At 41.9% G+C, this 26,636-nt stretch overlaps 1 protein-coding gene across 2 annotated transcripts in view; it reads right to left on the bottom strand.

The window, feature by feature from the left end:
* The window catches only part of BCAT1 (branched chain amino acid transaminase 1), a 119,106-nt gene that overhangs the window by 10,713 nt on the left and 81,757 nt on the right, over window positions 1-26,636 (bottom strand). For both annotated transcript variants that reach the window (XM_030213861.1, XM_030213859.1), the window contains exons 7-9: window positions 22,115-22,257; window positions 6,022-6,107; window positions 3,789-3,929 (exon numbers count right to left, since the gene is read on the bottom strand). In XM_030213861.1, the coding sequence (XP_030069721.1) occupies window positions 3,789-3,929; window positions 6,022-6,107; window positions 22,115-22,257 (370 nt within the window). The remainder of the gene's footprint in view (window positions 1-3,788; window positions 3,930-6,021; window positions 6,108-22,114; window positions 22,258-26,636) is intronic.

Genomic DNA, 26,636 nt, shown 5'->3' on the forward strand with positions numbered 1-26,636 from the left:
GGCGAAGTTACAAATCTTTTTGAGTGACCACCCAGCGATTTTCGCACATTCAAAAATGTTATTTTCCACCATTGTTTTTTCAGGCAGGCTGAAACCAATGATAGATAACCCCACTGAGGTTTGTTGAAAAGTCTATGACTTCTCTTGCGGTAGTTGAGGCTTCTGTTTGTTTAAATTGTAAAATAGTCCTTAGCCAAGTGTCTTCTTTAACAGTTCTTTGAGCAAAGTTAAATTAGCTAAGTAGAGTGATTACTAATTTGCTCTCCAAAATATATTATTTCTGCTTCAACGTGCACTGTAAAATTACCATTACTTGGAAAAAATGGAGTACCAGCTTACTGTTAATGATGTCAAAGTGATATAGACTTTTGTCTGGGGAGCAATGTTGGAGGCTTATCACAAGCTCCGCCCAAAACCACAAACAATTGCCGAACACAAGGAAGCACTGCAGATGATTTGGAATAGCATGCCACAGGGACCGAGCGACAAGGTTGTTCAGAACTTCCCAAAGTGACTAAAGGCCTGTATTAAAGCTGGTGATAGACACTTTAAGCACTCAGAGTGACTGTGCAATTCTGACAGATTATTAATTGCATAGTTTGAATGATGTTATTTTACTGTGTTTTAGCTCAAACATTTTTAATGTGTAAAAATTGCTAGGTAGTAACACTAAAATGTCAGTAACATCAACCTAGCTTAAGATAATTAAGAGGGGCATTTTCGATATGACGTCTAAATCCGATTCCAGTAGTGAAAATGGCCATTTTCAAACCAAAAAAATGTCCAACTTTTTGTTTCAAAAATGGCCATTTCCTAGATGAGTTTGTGCTCAGTGCATCTATCTTTTAGGACCATTTTTAAAAAAGAAAAATGGAAAAACACACAAAAATAAGCCATTTGAGGTGTATGGGGGGCCACACAGACATTCCAACAAAGCAATGGGGCAACCTAGAGGGCACTACGGTGGACTTCATAAAAGGTCCCAGGTACACATTTCACCATTATCCCCTTATATTGTATGGTGAGCCCTCCAAAACCTACCAAAAACCTACTGTACATCACTACAATAGCCCTTATGGCTGCAGGTGTCACCTATATGTAGGTACAGTAGGTTTTTGGTGAGTTTTGGAGGGCTCACAGGTTCCATCACAAGTGTAACAATTAGAGTGGGATATGGGCCTTCGTCCCATTCTCTACAGTGCACTGCACCGACCACTAGGCTACTCCAGGAACCTGCTTGCTGCTCTAACAGGACTGTCTATAACATCTGAAGGCCGGTATGTATTGTTCCTTTGACATCTTTGAGGGGTGGGGGGGGGGGGGCAGTGACCACTGGGGGAATTAGAGGGGTCATGGCTTAATCCCTCCAGTGGTCATATGTGTCATTTAGGGCACCTTTTATGACTTAGTCATGATTAAAACACGTCTAGATCAAACCATCTAACTTTTAGCCCTGGATGATTTTGCTTTGTTCCATTATGGCAGAAAAACGTCCAAGTTTTGGGAATGCCCAAATCATGCTCACAAGATGCCCCCTTGTGATTTGCATGCACTGCAAAGAAAAATGTCTCAATCTGAGTTTTGAAAATCGCGATTTGGACTTTTGCTTTTGTTAAAAATTAGCCCCTAAATGTTGTTTAATAGTAACATGTAAGCATGATGACTAAATTAGTATGTAAACTTTCTCGTTGAAATTCAAAGCATTTGCTGAGAAAACAGCAAAGAACTCTAGGGGGTTGTTTTTTTTTTTTTACTCACCCTGTACATATATATGTAACTTATATTATGACATAGGTTAATAATATGTTAGTGCTGACAGTTCTTTGGAACTTTTGAGATAGCTGGAATTTAATTTGTACACCACTTGCAGGCGATATATAAGAACATTTAATAAATGAATACTAAGCCGCGGTAAAAAGTGGCCTGTGGTAGTATGAGTGCGTCTTTTGGGCACGTGCTGGGCCATTTTTTTACCGCGTCTAGAAAAAAAAGATCCTTTTTTTAAGGGGCCAAAAAATGGATGTGCGTTAAAACTGAAACCTGCATGCATTCATTTTTGGCCTGAGATCTTACCTCCGCCCACTGACCTAGCAATAAGGTCTCACGTGCTACCCGCACGGTAAGCGTACAGTGCACCCCAACTGCTGTTAACCGCCAGGTAGGCAGCCCACAGGATCTAGTGCGCACCAAATTCGGAATTACCTCCTGGCTCATGCACTAGCTGAATGGTAGTGCCAATTTGGCACACACTGTACGTGAGTAGGCTCTTAAGCAGCTTAGTAAAAGGGCCCCTAAATTTTAGAAAGCCACTATTTACATGTATAAACGCTGCAGCACAAATACTATAACGAGAAGCATATTGTAGGATGGTCAGAAAAGTATGTGTGTATTTCCAATTTTACAGTGGCAACCCAGATACAGTTTGAAAAATATGGATGTTGAAATTTATATCTGCTCCAAGGCAGGCGTACATATCAGCTAACTGCTCATTTGGACCTGGGGATTTGCATCAGTGATTGAGTGGCAATTATACTTACCTCTCTAGTGTTTCAACCTCCCTGAAAATTTCACTTTAAGAGTTATTTCACTTGACTGCTTAATTGACTGATATTGGATGTTCAGGTTTTAAATGTTGACATTTAGACATGTAGGTTGCAAAATTTAGGTTTTTATGTAGGTTGCATTTCTACTTATCATGGGATGATTTTTGTACTGTTTTACATCATCTTGTGTTGTCTTCACTTTATTATTATCACTCCTTGTTTCGGGGGCTCCCTGTCACTTCTACAAATGAACTTCAAAGAATATCAAATGCTGTGGGCTGTCTCCTGATAGGCGCAAAGTTAAAACAACATATTACACCTATTCTACTTGAATTGCATTGGTTACCAATTTTTGCAAGAGTAAAATCTAAGGTACTTTTGTTTAAACTCATTAAATTAGCTTCATCTTTGCTATTAATAATCCCCTTTAAATAATATTGTCCAGGTAGAGTGCTGCAATCTCAAGGGCATAGATTACTAAATATTTATAGATAGTTCATACTTTGTGTTTATTTCTATATTTTGCTTATTACTCCTCAGAAGTCTTAACTTAGATGTATGATGAGTGGTAGAAGGAAATGCTGTGTATCAAACAATCTTCAAAGTTTCCTTGTACCACTCATCATACATCTAAATTAAGACACCTAAGGCAGGCATTCTACGCCGAAACACGATCCCATGTCAAATCTGCAAGGTATATTTATTAGAATAAACACTGTGTGGGAAGAACTCTTGAGTCCCTCATGTTTTTTGGAAGTGCCATTCTTTTACCCTTCTCCACGAGACTGTTCCTGAACAATGTAAGGACCACAGTGGAATCAGCTTACTTCTGATCTTAGACATTGTCAGATGTTTTGGGTTTGTGTAAGAGTCATGGTTATTTAAAAATACTTTTGTCTGATTGACATAAACAATAAACAATACCTTAGTGGACAGAATGTGATGCTAGAGGATTTGTTGTATGTATGTTTGTAAGAGCAGACTGTTAAAATTGTTTGTCCTTATTTGCTGGTGTTTTATTGTCAATAGCTTAGACCTTTTGCTATTTGCGGAATACAAATATTTTAATAAATGAAAAGGATAAAATCTGAGCTCCCCTTGCTCATTATTTATATTTGAACCACAGAGGCTGCCACAGAAGAAAACTATTTAATAAGCAAAGAGAAGCATAAGAAATAAAAATATATAATGCAGTCATCTACTTCTACTATGTTATGTTATGTTACTATAAATATATTCCCTTACCTCATCCATATAGAGTATTTTAGAAACCGGGCAAACAATACAGGCGGTTCCAGAACCAAACATCTCCTTCACTCGCTTTTCTTTCAAGCCAGCAAGCAGATCACTCATGGTGAGATAACGTTCTGACACTTTAAACTCCCCCTGCCCAGACACAAACAAACAGAGAAACATGACAATAAGTTTCCTTAAAGTTGGCTAAAGTTGGTTAAAAAATGAGTGATGGTATACACATCAGTCCCTAGTGTTCTTATATTTTAACTACTTTGAATAATTTTCTCTCAGCAAATTTGAAAAACTTGTGAGTTATTCCTATTCTATATTTTTGTTAATTTCTATGTTAAATAACTCTGGCCCCAGTACAAATTTTTCATTTATTATTTATGTAAAAAATCCTATGCGTCGCCTACAACTAAGCAGCTCACAATAAAATCATAAATAACAAGATTGTCATACATCAATCCAAAAACTAAAAAATCATCCCCATGCTTTCTCAAAGAGTTGTGTCTATGGGGTGTTTCAATAATCATTTCCCTCTTCCAGGAAAATTGGAGGCACATTTTCAAAGCACTAGATTAAAAAGTTATGTGGAGGGGCATAATCGAAAGGGGCGCCCAAGTTTTCCTGAGGACGTCCTCGCAGGACGTCCCTGCAAAGGGGCGGGGAAACCTGTACTATCGAAACAAGATGGGTGTCCATCTTTTGTTTCGATAATACGGTTGGGGACGCCCAAATCTTGAAATTTAGGTCGTCCCTAGAGATGGTCGTCCCTAGACTTGGTCGTTTCTGATTTTCGGCGATAAAGGAAACTGAGGACACCCATCTCAGAAACGACCAAATCGAAGGCATTTGGTCATGGGAGGAGCCAGCATTTATAGTGTACTGGTCCCCCTGACATGCCAGGACACCAAACGGGCACCCTAGGGGGCACTACAGTGGACTTCACAAATTGTTCCCAGGTGCATAGTTCCCTCTTGTGTGCTGAGCCCCCCCCCCCCCCCCCCCACAAAACCCACTTCTCACAACTGTACACCACTACCATAGCCCTTATGGGTGAAGTGGGGCACCTAGATGTGGGTACAGTGGGTTTCAGGTGGGTTTTGAAGGACTCACATTTACTACCACAAATGTAACAGGTGTGGGGGGGATGGGCCTGGGTCCACCTGCCTGAACTGCACTGCACCCACTAAAACTGCTCCAGGTACCTGCATACTGCTGTCATGGAGCTGGGTTTGATATTTGAGGCTGGCATAGAGGCTGACAAAAAATATTTAAAACACATTTTTTTTTGAGGGTGGGAGGGGGTTAGTTGCCACTGGGGGAGTAAGGGGAGGTCATCTGGTCAGTTCGGACACCTTTTTGTGGCTTGGTCGTAAGCAAAAAAGGACCAGGTAAAGTCGTCCAAGTGTTCGTCAGGGACGCCCTTTTTTTTCCATTATGGGTAGAGGACGCCCATGTATTAGGCACACCCAAGTCCCGCCTTCGCTACACCTCTGACAAGCCCCCGGGAACTTTGGTCGTCCCTGCAACGGAAAGCAATTGGGAACGCCCAAAATCGGCTTTCGATTATACCGATTTGGGCGACCCTGTGAGAAGGACACCCATCTTCCGATTTGTATCGAAAGATGGGCGTCCTTCTCTTTCGAAAATAAGCCTGATAGTAACCTATGGAACTTTGTAAGTCTAAGTGCTTTGAAAATGAGCCCCTGTGTTATTTAATCCTACTACCCATTCTCTGTCCACAAAAGAATGCTTATCTGCTATTCCACAACTTTTTAATTTCCTGAGGAGTTTCTCATAAATAGGCTCATTTAATTCATGATGGCCTTGATTCACCCAGATAGACTCCTGAATATATTTTCTCCTGGAAATTCTTCAAAGCAAATAAAATGCACATACGTATTTAGATGAACATGTATGAATGAGCATATTTCTGAGTGGGGTATGCCCCAAGTATCATTTTCCAGACTATCTTTGGTTTGTGTCAAATATCTGGCTGCTATCTCCTCTTGTGACAGTTGGTATTTGGCACAGCTTGAATATTTCTCACTATTCAGCCTCCAAAAGCCATAAAGATATCAGATAAATCAAGCCCATTCTATTTACTTTGGCAAGAAAAGAATCAGTGCACAAGAAAGGTCAATTACAGGGCATTATTAAGACACAGAGAATGGCTTTATCTTCCTCTTGTTTCATATGACTTACGTAATTATTACCAAATAAGTCAAATGCTTACCCACTTACGAGCCAGATCTAAGATACTCTGCCTTGTTATCCCAGGGAGGATTAGACCATCCAGTGGAGGAGTGGTCAGTTCCTCTTCTGCAAAACATAAACCAGGTTATAGCAAAAGTGGAGCAGAAACTTGTGATTTTAATACAACTATTGAAATCCCATGCTACTGTGACAAAATCATACCTGAAAGAAGAACTAAAATAATGTTAAATACTATTGGCCTGATATTCAGCTGGTGGCGTTCAGCATTTTCCTGACTGCTGCCGGCGTTATATCCAGAAATTCAATGCCAGGCCATGTGCAAGCTTCGGCATTCAATTTTCAGGTTTACGGAGCCGGTGAAACCATAGCCGGTTATATTCTGCACTTAACCAGCTATGGTGAACTGCATAAGGATAGGACTGACATTTATGTAGTCCTATTTATGCAGTTACCTTGGCCAGTTAAGAGCCGAATATCAGCTCTTAACTAGCCAATTTCTGACTGTGCCCCAAAACAACACCCAAATAACCAGTTTTGAGATGGGTGCCAGCCAGACATTTTCAGCGGCACTAACCAGTTAAGTGCTGCTGAATATGACCAGTTAGCCCCGAACAAGCAATATAACCAGCCAGAAGCTGTTTCAACCCCTAATTTGGCAAACTACAGGAATGAATGATTAAAATAATATATTGCAGGACTTCCAGTGACACCATCTGGATGATGGCAGTGTTCACCAGAAGCTCCGTTCAGGCCCTCTGTTTTCAAGGTGCTATTTTTGCCTGTATGAGCTGCCTCACCACTTGAGTGCTAGAGAAATCTACCTTCATATGAAGTCTTACCAGTGGATGAGGCCATTTTGTAGTGCTCAGAGACCGCACGGGTACTGACTCTGCCAGACAGTGCTCTGCTCACCAAGCGTGATTTGCAGCAAATGTTGCAGGAACTCAAAACTGTGCTGTAAGCCGATTCTGCAACCCGTATGGGAGACCTAAAGGCTCTGATTCAGGACCTTCGTGACAGCCTAGAAGAGTAGAGGAAGTGGAGCAGCATGTGGAAGAACACGCTAAGTGATTACAAACTTCGCAGGTGACAACCTCCATGGAGCAAATATCCATTTTGTAGGATAAAATAGAAGATTTAGAGAACAGGGCTTGCAAGACCAGTTCTGCTTCTCTGACCTCCTGAAACCAAAGGGTGAAGAGGACTGCTGCACTTTAGTGAAGGCTATTAGCTTCCAAATATTGATGGGTGCATCGCATTTTCTGAACCTCTCTCTCTCTCCAAAGCTACAGAAATTAAGGTAGACAGAGCACACTCTGTGCTGGGCACCCCTAAAAATAATAAACCTCATGGAGCGGATGTTAGCCTTTATCAAGACCTCTCTGGTTCCACCCTCCAAAAGTGTCGGGAATTTCGCCCTGTCAGCCAGATTTTGCAACAAGATTAGATATCGTGGATTTTCCATTTGGCTTCGCCTACTCTGTCTAGGGGAGAGAGTATAGGGTGCATACTGTACAGGAAGCATAAGATTGTTTATGCAAACTAAGGCTCTGCAAAGAGGTGGACGTCCCCTCCGTGGGCTATAACCTTTTGCCCGGCCACTCCTAGTTGGTGGCAGAAGTGTTCCCGCAATAACTGTTTGAAGAGCCAGTCCTTGAACTGACCAGGCACTCCACGGTCCTCTCAGTAATTATCCTAGGTTCTGTATTACTATGTTTCTAAATTGTTCTTTTTACTTGCTGAATTAAAAAGAGATTCCTCTGCGTAAATGGTACTATATAAAGAGGAAGCCTGAAATATTTACTTTATCTTGTTATGAATATGGGGGATGTAGGCAGTGGTGTGCTGAAGCCGGCTCGCACCGGCTCGCAAGAGCCGCTTGTTAAATTTTGACAGCTCTTGCGAGCCGGTTGTTGTTGGGGGCGAGCCGGCTCCATTGTGGGAGGTAAGCATGGCAGGAGGGCGCCATCACAGGCCATGCTTACCTCCCCTGCCGCTCCGAAGCATGTCCAAAGATGTCCTTCGCTCCCACCCTCCCCTCCTGCTCCCCTCCGTCTTTTTTTAATTACCTCCATCGAAGCGCACGCCATTTAAAGCCCTGCTGCGTGCTGGCCATCTCCAGGCTTCCCCTGCTTGATTCGGATGATGTTCGTGCCTTAGTCCCACCTTCGCGAAAAAAGGAATTGACGTCAGAATGAAGGTGAATCAAGCAGGGGAAGCCTGGAGACGGCCAGCACGCAGCAGGACTTTAAATGGCGCGTGCTTCGACGGAGGTAATTAAAAAAAGACTGAGGGGAGCGAGAGGGGAGGGTGGGAGCGAAGGACATCTTTGGACATGCTTTGGAGCGGCAGGGGAGGGAGGAGAATCGCTGGGTGGGTAGAGGGGGGCAGGGGAGAGACTTGCTGGGCATGGGTGGGTAGAGGGGGGCAGGGGAGAGACTTGCTGGGCATGGGTGCATAGAGGGGGGCAGAGGAGAGACCTGCTGGGCATGGGTGGGTAGAGGGGGGCAGGAGAGAGGCTTGCTGGGCATGGGTGGGTAGAGGGGGGCAGGGGAGAGACTTGCTGAGCATGGGTGGGTAGAGGGGGGCAGGGGAGAGACTTGCTGGGCATGGGTGCGTAGAGGGGGGCAGGTAGACCTGCTGGGCATGGGTGGGTAGAGGGGGGCAGGGGAGACTTGCTGGGCATGGGTGCATAGAGGGGGGCAGGGGAGAGACTTGCTGAGCATGGGTGGGTAGAGGGGGGCAGGGGAGAGAAGAGAATTGCTGGGTATGGATGGATAGAGAGAGGCAGGGGAGAGAGGAGAGTTTCAGGACATGGATGGAGGGGAGAGCAAGAGAAATTCTGGACATGGATGGAGGGGAGGGAAGGGAGAGAGAAGAAATGCTGGACATGGAGGGAAGATAGAGGAAGGAGATTAGATGAGGGAAAAGGAAGTGAGGAGAGAAACTGCACATGGATGGAGAAAATAGGCAGAAGTTGGATCCACTGTACAGTCAAGTCTGCAGAGGACCAGAAATGAAGAAGAAAGGAGGAAAGAAAAGAAATAAATGGAAAGGAAGCCCTGGAAACGGAGTCAAGGGAACAGATAGAGAGCAGCAGGATCAGATATTGGACCAGCATGATCAGAGAAACAAAGTCACCAGACAACAAAGGTAGAAAAATTTTTTTTTATTTTCATTATAGTGTTTGGAATATGTCCACTTTGAGAATCAGGTGCTGAACATTAAAAGTTTATATTTATTTACTTATTTATGGCATTTTATCCCATATTAAACATGAATTAGGTTGGAACCTGGAATAATTACATTTTTTTTTCCTGGAGAGAGTAATGTGTTGGCCGCCCCCCCCCCCCTCCCCCGGGGTATAGCCAGCTCTGCAATTGTTTTTGGGGGGGGGCGCAGTGGTGGACGGGGGGGGGGCGCAGAGGTGGATGGGGGGGCACCGAGGTGGATGGGGGGGGCGCCGAGATGGACCGGGGGGGTGCCGAGGTGGACCATGGAGAGAGCCTGTTGTTAAAAATTTACCAGCACACCACTGGATGTAGGGGATGGGGGAAGGGGAGGGAGAAGGCAGGAGAAAGGTGACTATGGGACAGGTGTATGGAATAAGTGCATGTGCTGTTCGCTGTGTGCTTTATATGATGTCTGTATTGTGAAGAGCTCTCTCCTCTTATTTCATTTTGAACTATGTTGACTTAAGAGCTTTGGTTCTACTCCCATTTTCCTCATGATGACACTGAATATTGTGACCTGGAATGTTGGCATTAATTCCCCAATTAAGAGGAAGAAGATTTTGCCAAATGTATGCCACCAGGAAGCGGGAGTGGCACTACTGCAGGAGGCTCATCTGTCTGTTTTGAAGCATCAAAAGTTGAAGAGGGAGTGGGTGGGTCAGTGTTTTTCTTCCATTGCTCTGATCACCTGTAGGGAGGGAATTCTGATTAATAAGGCAATTCCCTTTTAAGAACATCATTGTTATTGTGAAGACTAGGGAAGATGGGTGATTTTACATTGTTCCTTATATGGGACAGAGGACGCGAGAGTGGGAAGCGGAAGACTCAGCAGACAATGGGATCGGCAATGAAACAATGCTTTATTGTGAACAAAAGTCCTGGAGCTGAGTAAAGCACTCTTTCATCAAAGACTTCACATGGCCATGTTTCGGCCAGTGCCTGCCTCAGGAGTTTTACAATAACATGAAAATTTGATAGCTACCAAAAAAAGCAAACAAGAGGTCTTTTTAAAAAAAACCTTTGATGAAGACCTTTCATAAACGCAAGTTAGAAACCAAAAAGCTAATATAATACTCTTTTCTGCAACAGTACAGCACTGCTAAAAGTAAAAATTGCATACAAATAACTCACTGCGATGCACTCCTCACAGGTCCAAAACGGACCGGTTCACTATGCACAGGCTTCCACCTTGATTAAGACTTTTCAAACAGGTTTTGAAGAATCAGATTTTGATGATGCTTGGTCTCTCCTAGCAGTGACTAAAGGACTTTTGCAACATCATTATGCTGCCCTGTTAATACCTCAAGGCCTCCATCCTCTCTATGAGGTGGTAGCTCCCTAGATCACTGATTTTGGTTACCAGGACATTAACAAATTCTTGCAGAGCTTAGTGGAAAGCATTCAGCTTCAAGAACTCCACTACAAGTTCCTCTTGCAAATATATATCCACCCATCCTGAGCTCAGAAAATGGGATTTCCCACAGATGGATCCTGCGTGAAATGTGATCATACACCAGAGGCTTCCTATAAGCACTGTATTTGGGATTGCACATCCATTCACCACTTTTGGCAGGTGATTTCTATTTGGGAAAGTTGTAGCAGTGTTCTTGGCAGGCCACGCCCCAGATCTGTTTACTGGATAAGTGACCATGATCTGAGAAGGGATCAGAGTGTCGGGTTTTTTTCTAAATTCATCATTAGTCACCAAGCGCTGCATCCTAATTCAGTGAAATCATTCTGAAGCCCCAGCATTGGCCCAGTGGAGCAGTCACATGCACGAGCTATTAAGGATGGAGAGACTTTCTTTAGACACACGTAGTCACTTGTTTAAGCGGAGATTTCTTAAACTTTGGACTCCTTTTTTGAACACTCTTACTGTGTGGGTTCATTCAGTGGTGCTGAATAATTTGGAAGTTTAAGTTTCAGATGAGTTCCAAGGGGCCTGTTTTAGTCCAGTTCATCTATCTAACCTGTCCTAGTTGTGAGGGGAGGGGGGACATGGTTTATTAGAATGAGAGCCTGTTCATGTTTTTTTTTTTTTTTTTATAGTTTGCCATTCACAAATCCAAGAAATCATTCTTGTTCAAATAGTGTAAATTAAAGAAAATTAAACAAGACAAGTGAAAACATTCTAACCCTCATACTAAAATCCACTCAAGTCCTCATTAAGGGATTCAAAGATTAACAATAGATGGAAGACAAAAAGGAAAAAATTATATAAACAAGAATTTGCAGTTAACTAGGAGCTGATATTATATATTACTCCACAGCTCTTTTTGAAGATACAAAGGTTGTTAAATGTGTTGGCTCCGTAAACACATACTTAACTGAATTATATTTCACTACACATTTGCAAGGGAAACGAAGAAAAAAGGTTCCCCGAAGTTGCAAAACCTGTGGTCTCCATTATAAGAAATTGCTGTCTTTTCCGTTGAGTTTCTTTGGAAACATCCGGGTATAAGGAAATTTTAAACCCTAAAAAGGGTTTTTCTTTTTTCTGAAAGAACAGCCGAAAGAGCCATTGCTTATAAGGAAGCAATGCCATGGAGGCTAACAAAGTAGCTGTCATGGCTTGTTCAGACTCCGAGGTCTCCAAAAAAGCTGAAAGGTCCAAATTGTTTGATTGTAGTTGCTGATTTGATTTTTTCTCTTTCATTGGAATATAGTAGACTTGTGTGAATGGAGGCATATGTTCATCTGAAATCTCCAGTATTTCTTTTAAGTATCTTTTTAACATGTCTATAGGTTTTATCATAGGAATTTTGGGGAAATTCACAAATCTGAGGTTAAATCTTTTCATATAGTTATCATAGATTTCAGTTTTGTTTCTCAGATTTTATGTATCTTTAATAATCATTGCCTGAACAGACTGAGAATTCTCCAACGTTTTTTCAAAAACTTCCTACTTATTGCCCAAAGTTTTTATTTCTGATTCACATTTTACCATTCTCACTTCAAGCTTTTCAACTTTAGTATTAATATCTTTACATTGCTGCAAAAAGTTTTCCCCAGTTTTGAAACCAGGTCCCATAATGAATCAAGGGTTACCTCTCGTGGGTTTGCTAATAATTCCTGGGGGACCTCCAAAATCTGCTCCGGAGCTTCTGCACGGCTTGCATCTTGCTGTTCCACAACCTCATTACCGACTCCTGAGGCTCTCCTTCCTGAGGAGTCTAACAACCCCTCCTCCTCCCTCGTGTTTCGCTGTTGAGGAACTTCGCTAGCCGCTGATAGCACACCACCTGGGACCTGCTCAGAGACGCCTGCAAGGGGGGAGCTTGACCACAGCGGTTGCGGAGGTGGAGGTCTTCGGTTGGGACTTAGACTTGTTTCAAGCCCGGGAGAAGTGCTTCCTTCCATCATCGCCACTTCCCCTATGGTCCTTCGCTCAACCGTCTGTTCAGTTCCTTGGGTCCTCAGATAACGGTCAATAGGACCTGAAGGTAAGGAGGGGGTTCACGGGGAAGTTCGGGCTGTCGATTTCCCCCTTCATTTAGGCATAATTATAGAACGTGGACGAGAGGTTCCCTCAGCGTTAACTGCAAGCGGCCATCTTGGAACCAGAGCCTGTTCATGTTTAATTACCTCAGACAGAGGTATTTTTTAGAATGTACTTGCATTTCCCTGCAGCTTTCTTTGGTTGAAAACTTTATTAAAGATATTTTCAAATAATATATTGTACAAATCATGTTTATAGCATCAGTCAACCAGACACTGAAACTAGTTCTGTACCTGTTACATGTATGTGAAAAGTTCTCTCCTGCGTATACATGACATCACATCAGAAAAATGAGCAAAAAACATAGCATGACAGAGCTTCAAGAATAGCAATTGTCAGCACAAATATTTTTCAGAAATATTTTCATTTGCATATGCAACATCTGCTGAAAATCAAAGAAAAAATGTATACTGTTGAATAAATGCTGCACACTGCCTTCAGTGAATTGCTTCCAAAAGGTAATAAATAAATCTTAGCTAGAAAATAAATAAATAAATAAATAAATAAATAAATAATCAGAGTACACTCATGAAAAAGGCTGCTTGATTACTGCATAAGTGTCCCCTAGTCTTTGTGCTTTTTGAAAGAGTAAAAAAAAATTGATTTATGTTTACCCATTCTACAATTCTGACTTGGACAGTCCTTTAAAAATGCCCCTCCACATGTCTTTATAAAATAAGCTAAAAATAGATATCTTCCTACCCTAATAATCTTGGGCCCTGTTATAAAATTAACTCCATGCTGTCTAGATTGTGAGCCCATTAGGAACATTACAAAGTACCTGTAACAGAAATTGTAAACCATGTGGAGGGGCATAATCGAAAGGGACACCCAAGTTTTGCTGAGGACGTCCTCGCAAAACGTCCCTGCAAAGGGGCGGGGAAACCCATATTATCAAAACAAGATGGGCATCCATCTTTCGTTTGGATAATACGGTCGGGGACGCCCAAATCTTGACATTTAGGTCGTCCTTAGAGATGGTCGTCCCTAGACTTGTTCATTTCTGATTTTCGGCGATGGGAAACCAAGAATGCCCATCACAGAAACGACCAAATCCAAGCCCTTTGGTCATGGGAGGAGCCAGCATTTATAGTGCACTAGTTCCCCTCACAAGCCAGGACACCAACCGGGCACCCTAGGGGGCACTGCAGTGGACTTCATAAATTGCTCCCAGATACATAGCTCCCTTACCTTGTGTGCTGAGCCCCCCAACACCCCCCCCCCAAACCAACTACACACAACTGTACACCACTACCATAGCCCTTAGGGATGAAGGGGGCACCTAGATGTGGGTACAGTGGGTTTCTGGTGGGTTTTGGAGGGCTCACATTTACTAGCACAAGTGTAACAGGTGGGGGGGATGGACCTGGGTCCGCCTGCCTGAACTGCACTGCACCCACTAAAACTGCTCCAGGTACCTGCATACTGCTGTCATGGAGCTGGGTATGACATTTGAGGCTGGCATAGAGGCTGGCAAAAAAAATTTAACTTTTTTTTAGGGTGGGAGGGGGTTGGTGGCCACTGGGGGAGTAAGGGGAGGTCATCCCCATCATCTGGTCAGTGTGGACACCTTTTTGAGGCTTGGTTGTGAAATAAATGGACCAAGTGAAAAAAATGCTCGTCAGGGACACCCTTCTTTTTTCCATTATCGGCTGAGGACGTCCATCTCTTAAGCAAGCCCTAGTCCCACCTTCGCTTCGCCTCCAACATGCCCCCAGGAACTTTGGTCGTCCTTGTGACGGACTGCAGTTGGGGATGCCCAAAATCGGCTTTCCGTTATGCCGATTTGGGCGACCCTGAGAGAAGGATGCCCATCTCCCGATTTGTGTCAAAAGATGGGTGTCCTTCTCTGGCTGGTTCAGTTTATAGCAGCCAAAGTTAGGATTGCTACTTAGGTGGTCCAGTTTGGCTGCTAAACTTAGCTGGCGAAGCACTGAATATTCATGGCTAGCCAGTTAGCTGCTGTGCGCTAAGTGCTAATACTCAGCTCATAGCTGATTAAATGATATTTAACTGCCATGAGCTGTTCCTGGATGGTTGGTTAAATAGCCCTGAATATCAGGAAGGGTGATATATGTTATGACTTGGCATAACTGTTGGAGCATAATTTTAGGGGCACCAATGTCAACTCATGCTTGTATTCTGTAATGGAATCTTGGCAAGCAGATGTCATTATAGAATCACGACTTGCCTCCGGCGATCGGGAGATTTCAGCTTCCCCCGGTCTGGATACTACTCTGAGCCCTGCCACGCGCACTCCACCTCCTCAGCCGATTGGAGCTAGCTCCTTCCTACTGGAACCGACAGGGTCGCCCCAAGTGGGAATTAAGGACTCAGAAGAACGTCGGTTGGAGACTGTTTACAACAATGGAAGGAGTGGAGGGCAGTTTGCCCGAAGAATCGCCACGGATTGAGAGGAGAGGAGCTGAGGGGCAAGGTGGGATTTTTGGACAGTCTTCTGCAAGGTATGAATTCCTAAAGAGTTGGTAGTTAAACCAAAGGAGGCAACACTCGACGCATTGTGGGACTTAGTGTCCACCTTGGGACAAACATTTATTAAACAGATCAATGTTATTGCACCGAGAGTAAATTCATTGGAAACTGGCTTACAAGAAAAATAGGAAGAAGTTAAGGTTTTGGATGACAAAATAGATAAGATGGATCAAAGAATTGTAAAACTGGAAACATTACAACCAACGATGGTAAAAGACTTGATGAATCTCAAGCAGAGAATGGAAGTGTTTGATAATTATACAAAAAGCCATAACCTGAGATTTGTTAATTTTCCTAGAGTACCAAATATAGTTCCTCTTGAGATGTTAAAACGTTATTTACATGAAGTTTTGAATATACTGGATCAGAATCTGCCACTATTTTCTCAAGTTTATTATATTCCAGGGAAGGACTTGAATCCAGTAACTGAACAACCTATAGATGTTTCTCTTTTGCTTGAATCTTCCGACACGGAATTGGCAACAACCGCCACTTTAGTGGTGACAGTTGCACTATTGCCTGACAAAAATTAGATCTTCCGTTTGTTTTTCCGAAATAAAGATAAACCTTTTTTAGGTTTTAATATACTGCTTTTTCCTGATGCCTCTAAGGAGACTAGACAACGGAGGAAACAATTCTTGCTCCTTAAGCCTGAAGTGTTGCACCTGGGGGGTACCTTTTTTTTAAGATACCCCTGCAAGTGCATAGTAAGGCTTTGAGGGGAAGAAATATGTATTTACAGAACCTGCCCATGTCTCAGCGCTTGTAAACTCAGCGAAAATGGAAAAGCGTTAAAGGACTAGATGTTAAATCCACCTAACAGAGAATGCTTTATCCTGAGTCTTCTTTTCCTTTTTTTTTCTCCCTGAGTTTCCAAATTCTTGGATCTCAATTTATGGACTTGAGTGTCATTTTTCCTGTGTTTTGATATTATTAGTATATGTAATTTCTTAGTTAACTGATGCTTTTCAACACAAGATGTTTCTTGTATAAATATGTCTAAATGAATAAAGAAAAAAAAAAAAAAAGAATCACGACTAAGCACACAGCATTGGGACACATAAATCTTGGTGCCAATTTATAGAATTGAAGGTATACTTTGAAAATGTACTTCTTCAAAACTTTGAGAATTGGAGAAAAACCATAGGTAAAAAGTACTCACAGCTTTTGCAGCAATGAAGGTGGTTAGGGGTATGGAGGGGGAAGTTTGTACCAGGGGCGTAGCCAGACAACAGATTTTGGGTGGGCCTAGGTAAGAAGTGGGTGGGCACCAAATGTTCTCCCCCCACCACCACCTCCAAAAACATATATCTCAGCTGGCAGGAAAATGCTTCTTTCCACCTTGGCAGTCTGCAGCAGGCATGCGCTGAAAACTGAGTATGCGCAGGTGCCAGTATTGTGGAGAGTAGAGTTTTGTTACTATCAGGGGAAAGTCTTCAGCTGACAGAGCTTGGGATCTCCACCAGCTACCGCTAAACATGTACTACTGTTGGGTGGGCCTGAGCCCTAAGTGGTTTGTACATCTTGGAGTTTGGCTGTGTTGGTGGATGGGGGGGGGGGGCGTTGGGGGAAGCGGAGAGGGGATTTAACATAAACCTTATATAAAGTGAGGTTAGACTATACTGATTGCTATGTTATAAGTACCCTGTGTTTCTTAGATCTGTGTGGTCATAAGAGATATGTTTGCTGATTCCTAGCATTGTAATATTCATGCTACTCTTGTTTCAATAAAAGACCTTGTGAAATTAAAAAAAAAAAAAAGATTACTCCTAAGCATACATTATGCCATCATAGGAATCTATAACTCTCCATTATGCCATAAATGAAAAGTAAAGCACTCTGCATTATACTCACAGCTATGATCCAGATTTAGCTACATTACAGGCTATAGTCAGTAGCAAATTTAAAACAAAGCAAATGGCTAGCAACAGCGATCAGATATCGCAGAATGGAGAGAGACTGGATAACTGGCCTGCCCAGCTGTTTTGAACATGGCCATGAGGGCTCATACCCTAATCCTGAGTCCCCACATAGGGTTGCAGGGAGGATGGGATAGAAGGAGGGGTGTGCATGCTAGGGAAAGCACAAGAGCAGGTGTGGGCAGAAGGCATAGGATGAGGGTCAGGATTAAATCCAAACCATTGCCTGGCCAGCATTGAACTGGAATGAGGAAAGATAAGGGGCAGGGCCCATGGAACAGAGCATGCACAGCCATTAGGAGACCATATCTTTGTGCCAGATTCTCCCACTAGCTGCAACGCATGGTTGTTCGCAGCTGGCTGCATTGTTTTGGGGTTGTTCAAAAATTGTACATGTTGTAGCAAAGAGGGTGGTGGCCCAAGCCAATTGGTAGGAAGAAGAACAGGGGGTGGAGTGAAAATCCACCAAGGATGCTGTTTGGTGTTATATTGATAACAGCATTGGTTGAAGATATCTGGAGCCCCAAGGGGTTTGTGTGGGGGTTCTGATAATGGGTGAAGGTCTATTTCAAGCAGCAGAGATCCAGATGAAGAAAAGTGTAACTACACTGTTAAAGCTATGGTGGCGGATATAAGATGTTATGACGGTTTGTTGTGGAGAGGAGGTAGCAAGCAGGGCAGGAGAATAAACCTTCTCCTTGCCTCTTTATTTAGACACAAATGAAGTAACAAACAATGGAAACAAGAATATTTTATGCCAGATGGAGCAGGAGCCTCCACAACCGCGTCTTAACCTGACACCATTTTCTTGAATAGCCCTTTAAAAAGACAGTGGGTCTAAACTGAAGCCTTCTGACTTTGCATTACTGCAGCCAGCATCATGCAATATGCCAACCCACAAAAATGCGAAAATTAAAAAAACCTGCTGTGGAATCCAGTAACCACAGATTAGTAAATTAGCACATAAATGTACTATTTCACTGTGAATCAAAACAGAGGTCTAAGTGTTAAGCAACTTACCCAAGGTCACAAGGGGACTAATTTAATAAAGTCATTTTTGCACACATATGACACATTTAAAATGGCACTTATAAAATTATACTCTAAAATAAATCAGAGCTCAAGAGGGAAGCTATTTCCAAAAGTCAACAACCCCTTTTATTGCAGATACTGTCTAAGTACATTCAATATGGAACTAGAAACAGTCTCACAACTTAACAAACAATGCAGTTTATCAAAAACGGAGGAAATTTATTTCCGATCTGACGAAGAAGGGCAACCTTCGAAAGCTAATCAAGAAATGTATTAAGTTATGTCCAATAAAAAAGGTATCATCTTATTTTCTTTTCCATGTTTTATTTTGTTTGATTTCTATTGATAGCTCCATATTGAATGTACTTAGAATGTGCACACTCACATGCAATTCTGGAGTAGGTACATTTGCAAATGGAGTTTGGGCACAGCATAGGAGAGTCACTATTTACATGCGGCATTTCTAAAATATGAACATTCACACATATTATAAGTGTGTATATTTACATGAGTTTCTGAGGTAATCTAAACGTGCATGGCTTCATTATAGCTGCGATTTCTGCAGGTTTTCAGGGGCAATTTTATAAGGATAAGTGAAGGCTCATTTTACATATAGCACTGAGATGGGAATTCAGATGTTCAGAGTGGAATGAGCTCAGTTCCAGCAATGTTTTACAAAAGGCTCTGCCAAACACAGAGCTTTCTGTAAAATACATGTAACTCATGCAAGACTGCAAGTGTATTTGCTGGCACACAAATATACATGTGAGAAAAAAATGCAGCATAAACCTATTTGCATGTGTACAAGTGCCTAATGTAAGTGCTACCAATTATGTACCAAGGCCCACAATTTTCATTTTGCTTCATTTTTGAGGCAGGAATAAACAATGGGGGGGGGGGGGGGGTTTAAAAAATTAATCGCTTAGTCGCTTGTGTAAAGCCCGGGCCAAAATGAGCACTTTCTAAAAATGTGTGTGTGCCTTTGAGCTGATGTAAAACCCAACACGGAAATTTGTTTCCATTAAAGTGAATTCCCTTTGTTACCTAAAGCATTCACATGTAGATCTGTGTATCATCTAAGACATGCCCAACCATACCCCCAAATCATTTACACGTGTATGCAAGCTACATGAGTAAGCCATTTACGTGTGGTAATGCTTCTGAAATAAACTCCCAGAACATCTATGTGGCTTTATAATATAGAGGCCTGCTTGACCTTCCCATCTAAGCAACCGGTTACAAAATTACTCTCAAGAAGTGTCAGTGGGATGTGAGCCCCATCCTGGTTCTACCCCTGCTGCACTAAGCACTACTTCTCCATTCCACAAGTCTGCTCCTTAATGGGCACTTAAAATGGTGCTAAAACCTTTAGGAGCATAATTACTAAACTGTGGTAACATTTTACAGATATTAACATACAGTCGCTGTAAAACCACTTCTGTATTGACATTAGGGGCAAACTCAGCATCTTGTCATACATTTAACACAGAGAAAAGTTCCTTACTGTACATTAATCCCCTAATTCTATAAAAGTCGCCAAAAACTATGCACACAATTTAATTGACTATTGAGCTAATTGGCTTTTTAACAAGCAATTATTGGCACTAATTATGTTAAGGCAGGGCACCTAACTCCCATAGAGTGTATCTCAAAATTGGGCATAACTATGAGAAGGGGCAGGGGCATTCTGAAAATCTGCACTCATAGTTATATTATAGAATATTGGGTAAGTGCACCTAACTTGGGCACCAGCATTTACACAGGTTTCACCAGGTGTCATCCTGAGTTAGGCACAAGATCCACACTTAAGCACTATTCTATAAAGGGTGCACGTCCTTTACAGAACAGCGGTTAGAACTGATTTTTTCCTGATGCTTAATTTTGAACACCTTTTCTAGAATCTGGTCCTAACTACGTTGCAGATAACATGATGCAGATAGCTACACCTATTGAGGTGGTACTAACTGTATTACATGATAAAAGAATTTTCAGCTCCAGCAGTATCTTTTTCATTTCTTGTCTCCATTGTCAGATGCGTCCCAACATAGGTACCAGGTATCTCATCTGTTTGGGCTCAGATCACAATCAAGCCAAAAGCATGCACTGCAGAAGAATATCTCCAGAAGGTCAAAAGTACTGCCTCAAGTGTATTTGTAACTGTTATAAGGCAAAAACTATCAATTATAATGTTCTATTACGTATTGTGTAGTCATTGCAAGTAGTATACCATGCCATACTTTGTATTGTTGCTTGAATATTTTTACTGCTGTAATTGTCTATTGCTCATGTTTGATCTATTCTTACTGTACATCGCCTTGAGTGAATTCCTTCAAAAAGGCGGTAAATAAATCCTAATAATAATAATGATCTGCCACATTAACAGGCTATAACACACAGTATCTTTCTCTATGTTAACTTTAATGTGGTTCCTACCCATTCTCCATCCATCCTATTGTTCGTTAGCTGTTAACACTGAAATTACCATGTGTTAACTTCTAAGATATCACATTGTTAGCACAGCGCCCACTTTAACAGCACACATTAATTGCTGCATTAACAGTTAACTCAGTCTACTAAACAGTGAGCACTCAGAGGTTGCCTCAAATGCCATTTATACAAGTAAATGGCCACCTAGCAAGGAGAATTGACTGCAAAAATAGAGGGGGGTTTATAGGGGGAGGTAATAATGCAATTATGAATTTTTAATTCTATGCCTGTTATTTTAAGGTAAACATGCCTGCAGAAAGGGTCACTCTAAATTTCTACATGTGCTTTTTACTTAGACAGTTTTCAAGGCAAGTATATACTCATACTTTATCTTTAAATACTGTTGCAAGTTCCATGGACTTCACAACTTTGCAATTTGCTTTAAAAAGTACCCACCAAATATTTTAGCATGTGTTAAACCAAATGACATAAAATCATCAACAGTGAACTATTTGTCTCCTGAGACCTACACATCCTGACAATTCCAATTTTTTTCCTGCGTCCAGTGAAACTAGGCAGCTAGCCACTCCGGGGAAAAATTTTCACCCCATTCCCGCCCTCCCTCCACAGTAAAGATATCTTTGAATATTGGCCTTTTATTTACATAAAAGAAAGTTTGTGAAGTGCTGTGTACACAATAAGTACTAAACAATGAATGCATTTGAGTTTACAACCTCTGGAACAATTTTTCACAAACGCCACCACGTTGACTTCCTAAAAGCTGCCAGCACAGCTCCTACTGCTTCTATGGCTTCATTGAACATGTACTGTCTAATTCTTTGTGCACTGGCTCCTTACACATCTGCTGACTGTGAGCTTGAGTCATATGGCGCATGTACTCTTGTATTAATCTCACAATAAAGAAAACCATATTTAGTAGCACAGAAACAGCAGCAGTTGGGCATGATACCAGCAGGCAAAGGGTTAGACAGCAGCAGTTGGTGAAGCCCTAACAGTAAAAGGAGAAGTAGGAACATGGCGGAAGCACAGTAAAGGAACGGTGACAACTGTAACGGGGAAAGCCCAATATACTTTCCTCTCCATTCACTCTTCCTGATGTACTCCCCACTCTTTCTCTAATGCATTCGCCTATCCCAACCCCCTGGCTGAAAGGAGAAGAGTAGCACAGCAGTGGGAATGGAGAATGTTCAATGGATGGCCAAGAGCAAGAAGGGTCTGGGACTAATGAGTATTATCGGGGGAGGGACTGGGGTGTGAGTGGCACATCATAAGAGGTTGGGATAGATGAATGATTGTGTTGGAGGAGGGAGGTTGGTGAGTACATTGGAAAGAAACTAGGGCAATCGGGGAGTCCAGAGGGATAACAGTGGGTGAGTGCATTGGAAAGGAACTTGAAAACTGGAAAAAGAAACCCCTGCTTTGGAAAGAACAAGCCAGCTTTCAATTTAGAAAATAATAGCTGAGATTAAATACTAGACGTTGTTTTACCTCCATTTTCATTCACCCAATATAAGAAAAGATTCATGGTTCCAACTTCAGTGATTTGATGATCATCACCATTCAGCCACAAAACTTGTTGACACCCTGCATCTACAGCTTCATATTGTGCAAAAATTGATGGGCCATAATTCCTTTCAGAAATGAAAAAAAGAAAATGTTTACTGTCATTGCTGTACCATGCTGCTAGATTAATCAGCTCTCCCCCTCTCTCTCTACACGATCAAGGGACCATCACACTAACAGTTACTCTTATCACTTTGCCAATAAGATCAACCTTTTCTTTACTAAGACCACATTATGAGCAAGTAAAAAGACATTTAGGTGAAAATGAACATTTCATCTATACTTACACATGGAAATTATAGCAGCAGTTACTATTTTTTTTTACAGAACATCATATGGTGATCTTTAATGGAGACTGTAGAGCACCTCAGACAAAGCTGTGTATCTGCTGATGACTTTTAAAATTCCTTTGGAAGTTCTTAAATATTATAGTTATGTTATATAGGTTCTCATGAAGCCTTACAAATATGGCTTTTTGTGAATGCAATTCGAACTTATTATGGTTATGGTAACTGTAATTGTAATAATGCTATGTTATGTAAACCCTTTTAAATTGCAATAATTGTTATATTTATTGTAAATCACTTTGAAACTATTTTGTACTAAATATCAAGTACAGTAAAGTTTCAATTATCTGATCTAAGCGGGATTGACCCGTTGAAAGATAAATGAATTGTTGGATAATACGGAAAACAATGGCAATCTCTCAAACAATGAAGAAACAAAAGGCAGTAAAAGTAGGGTTCCACCTCACAGTGGTGGTAAAAGTAGAGTCCAGGTTCAGAAAACGAAAAGAGAAGTCAAAGCAGAAACAAGAGCGGTAAAAGTAGGGTCCCGGCTCACAACAGTGGTAAAAGTAGGGTCCCAGGTTCAGAAAACAGAAAGAGAAGCTGTGTGATATCACCAGGGGTTGGTTAGATATGCCAGATGGTCGGATCAGTGAAGGTTGGATAATCGAGATCGTACTGTAAATAAATTAAATCATGAAACTAGAGGACAAAAACAATAATTTGATGTGAACAGAACCACAAGATTCAGAGCTTCATCTTATCAGTGTGACTTCTGTTGCTTATTTTATTATGAATCATCAGATTCTATAACAAGAATAAGCAACTCCAATCCTCAAGAGCCACATACAAGCGTGGGGTCAAAATTCAAAGCGAGTCATGGGTTTGCTGGCAGATGAACACATACCCCCTAACTCTATACACTTGTCTGCACAATTTTATGCTTACCACACAAAGCTGTGTATGCAAGTTACAGAACAGTGTCAGTTATATGTGTAACTTAATTTAATAATTAACCAATTGGCTATAATTGGTGCTGATTGGCACTAATTAATAGCTACACCTTTAACTGCTCTTAGTCAAGATTCTAGAAATTAAGCACACAAAATCCATACAGTGCAACTGTACAGGGGGCATGAACCTAGGAAGCAAAGGCTAACCAAAAACTTTTTTTCAGTTTGGGCCAAAATCAAGACTACTACTACAAGACTGCCACAGAAACTGTCTGAAAGCTTTCAGATGAAACCAAAACTGCAGCCGAAATTCATCACCTGGTTTCGGGTGAAGCCGAAACCAAAACCAAAATTAAAAACTCAAGTTTGGTTGTATGATTGTTGCTTTTTAACATATTTATAAATGATCTAGAGATAGGAGTAACTAGTGAGGTAATTAAATTTTCTAACAACACAAACCAGCTTATAATCGAAAAAGAAAAATGCCTATATTTCGACCCAAATCGGGAGATGGGCGTTTTTCTTGCAAAGGCGCCCAAAATCGGTATAAGCGAAAGCCGATTTGGGCGTTTCCAACTGCACTCCGTCGCGGAAACGAATAAAGTTGATGGGGGCGTGTCAGAGGCGTGGTGGAAGCGGGACTGGGGCGTGGTTATCAGCTGAGGAGAGATGGGCGTCTTTAGCTGATAATCAAAAAAAAAAGGTGTTTTGACCACGATTTTGGATCACTTTTTTTGGACCTTTTTTTCTCACGAACAAGTCCCAATAAAGTGCCCCAACTGCCCAGATGACCACTGGAGGGAATCGGGGATCACCTCCCCGCATAGGCGGTCGGTGGCCCAACTGTTTGGGGAGGCTAAAGGGGGCGGGGTTAGGGGTGGAGCTATGGGTGGAGCTTAAATCCATAATTGTCTGATAACACACAGAAAAAATAAATAAATAAAAATAAGTCACAATACCTTTTATTAAATATAGATATTAGATATGTATCATATGTCAAAGAATAAAGTGGTTGCTCAAAGCATATACTAACCACAATCGCTCAACTGCAAAACACTATGCACAACTTTGTGCAAAAACACACTCAGAACCTTACTGTACCATAAATATTACACTGGGCAGAACCTAATACATCAATATACCACCCATAAGGAAAATGCAGACCGTCAACAACATGAAACAAGGGATCATAATATCACAATTCTCATGCAGAGCCACAAAACATCCTAATTCATGTATAATGTGAGATAAAATGCCATACATAAGTAAATAAATATAAACTTTTAATGTTGAGCACCTGATTCTCAAAGTGGACATACTCCAAACACTATAATGAAAATAAAATGATTTTTTTCTACCTTTGTTGTCTGGTGACTGTTTTTCTGATCATGCTGGCCCAGTATCTGATTTCTGTCTGGCTCTAAAGCAAAAGTCACCAGAAGGGTGGTCCATTCCGTTATAACTTCTAAAGAGCTTTCCAGGAATTCAGTCAGATTTAATTCAGGTTGAGGATGCACAGATGTAAATCTCGAAAATCCCATTATATATTGGGCTTTGACTATGGGCGGGAAACTCTCAGCCGGAATTCCCAATATTTCACAAAAATATTTTTCAACATTTCCAATGCAGGAATCAGCGGTGATTTAGGAAAATGTAAAAATCTCAGATTATACCTTCTTCCACGATTATCTAAATATTCAAGCTTACAAACTTGAATATCTCTCTCCCTGATGAATTTTGAGGCACAGCTCTGTAATTGTTTAATTTTGCCTTCTAATGAGTCAGTTTTATTTACTTGAAAATCAATTTTTCCAGACAGAGTTTGATAAGGTTGTTCTATCTCCAAGACCTCTCCCCTAAAGGAGTTAGATACCTGAAGAAGGGAAGACTTCAAACCTTGAATTGCGTCCCACAAGGACTCCATGGTCACCACAGCTGGTTTCTTCAATCCTCCATTACCACAAGAAACAGCTCCCTGGTTAAGAGAGGATGAGGACTGAATAGCCTGCATATCCTCCAGTGATGAAGTCCAAGGGGACAAGGTAGTGACGGGTCCTCCTCTTACAGCAGGGGAAACCAACTCCACTTCGGGCGCTTCACCATGCTGCATCTCCGTTGTCACGAATCTGCTGTGCTGGAGGGAGGACTAAGTGAAACTCCCTCTATGCTGCAGTCCACCAGAGAAACTGCAGAACCAATTGAAGCGGGTGCCGGCTCTCCCAGCGTTTGAATGCTGAATCTCTCTAGAGTGGTCTGACAGGAGGTAGGGTTTTCTCCAGGGCTCAAGGAGGAAAAAGCCCTGGTTTTCTTTTTTCTTTTCCCCATGTCTAGCACAGGGAAAGACTCCAAAAAGTCTGGCACAATCGCGGAGATTCAGGAGCTCAGAAAATGCCTATCTGCTCCAAACGCCATCTTGGATCCCTATTCTTTCCCAAAATACTAGGACTAGGGGTCACGCAATGAAGCTACAAAGTAGTAAATTTAAAATGAATCGGAGAAAATATTTCTTCACTCAACGTGTAATTAAACTCTGAAATTCGTTGCCAAAGAATGTAGTGAAAACAGTTATCTTAGCGGGGTTTAAAAAGGGTTTGGATAGTTTCCTAAAAGAAAAGTCCATAAGCCATTATTAAAATGGACTTGGGAGAAATCCAGTGCTTATTTCTAGGATAAGCAGCATAAAACATATTATACTGTTTTGGGATCTTGCTAGGTACTTGTGACCTGGATTGGCCACTGTTAGAAACAGGATGCTGGGCTTGGTGGACCTTCAGTCTGTCCCAATATGGCAATACTTATGTGCTTAATGTGAACCAGTGAAGGCTGCTGGGGATTGCCAGAGCTTTGCAGTCTGCTTCCCTCTGCTAAAACCGCAGTATCCATGCCAGAATATAATAATTTAAATAATGAAACACTGTATTTTACCTCCAAGTAAAATAGCCGCCACACACATGGACTGCAGTTAATGAAAACTGAAAATAAAAGTCAGAGTGCTTTTATAGAGGCTGACTTTGCACCCCACCAGGGGCATAGCTAGGTGGGGCCACGGGGGCATGGGTCCCCGCAGATTTAGCCCTGGCCCCTCCTGCTTTCAACCCCTGTGCCGCCGACCCTCCCCTTCCACATTCGACCCCCCCCCCCCCCCCCCCCGCTGCCACCAACCCTCCCCTGCCGCCAGCCGAAGTCTTCTTCAGCGCTGGTCTCCAG

The sequence above is a fragment of the Microcaecilia unicolor genome, chromosome 9 (genome assembly GCF_901765095.1).
Source record: "Microcaecilia unicolor chromosome 9, aMicUni1.1, whole genome shotgun sequence".
Lineage (NCBI taxonomy): Eukaryota > Metazoa > Chordata > Amphibia > Gymnophiona > Siphonopidae > Microcaecilia > Microcaecilia unicolor.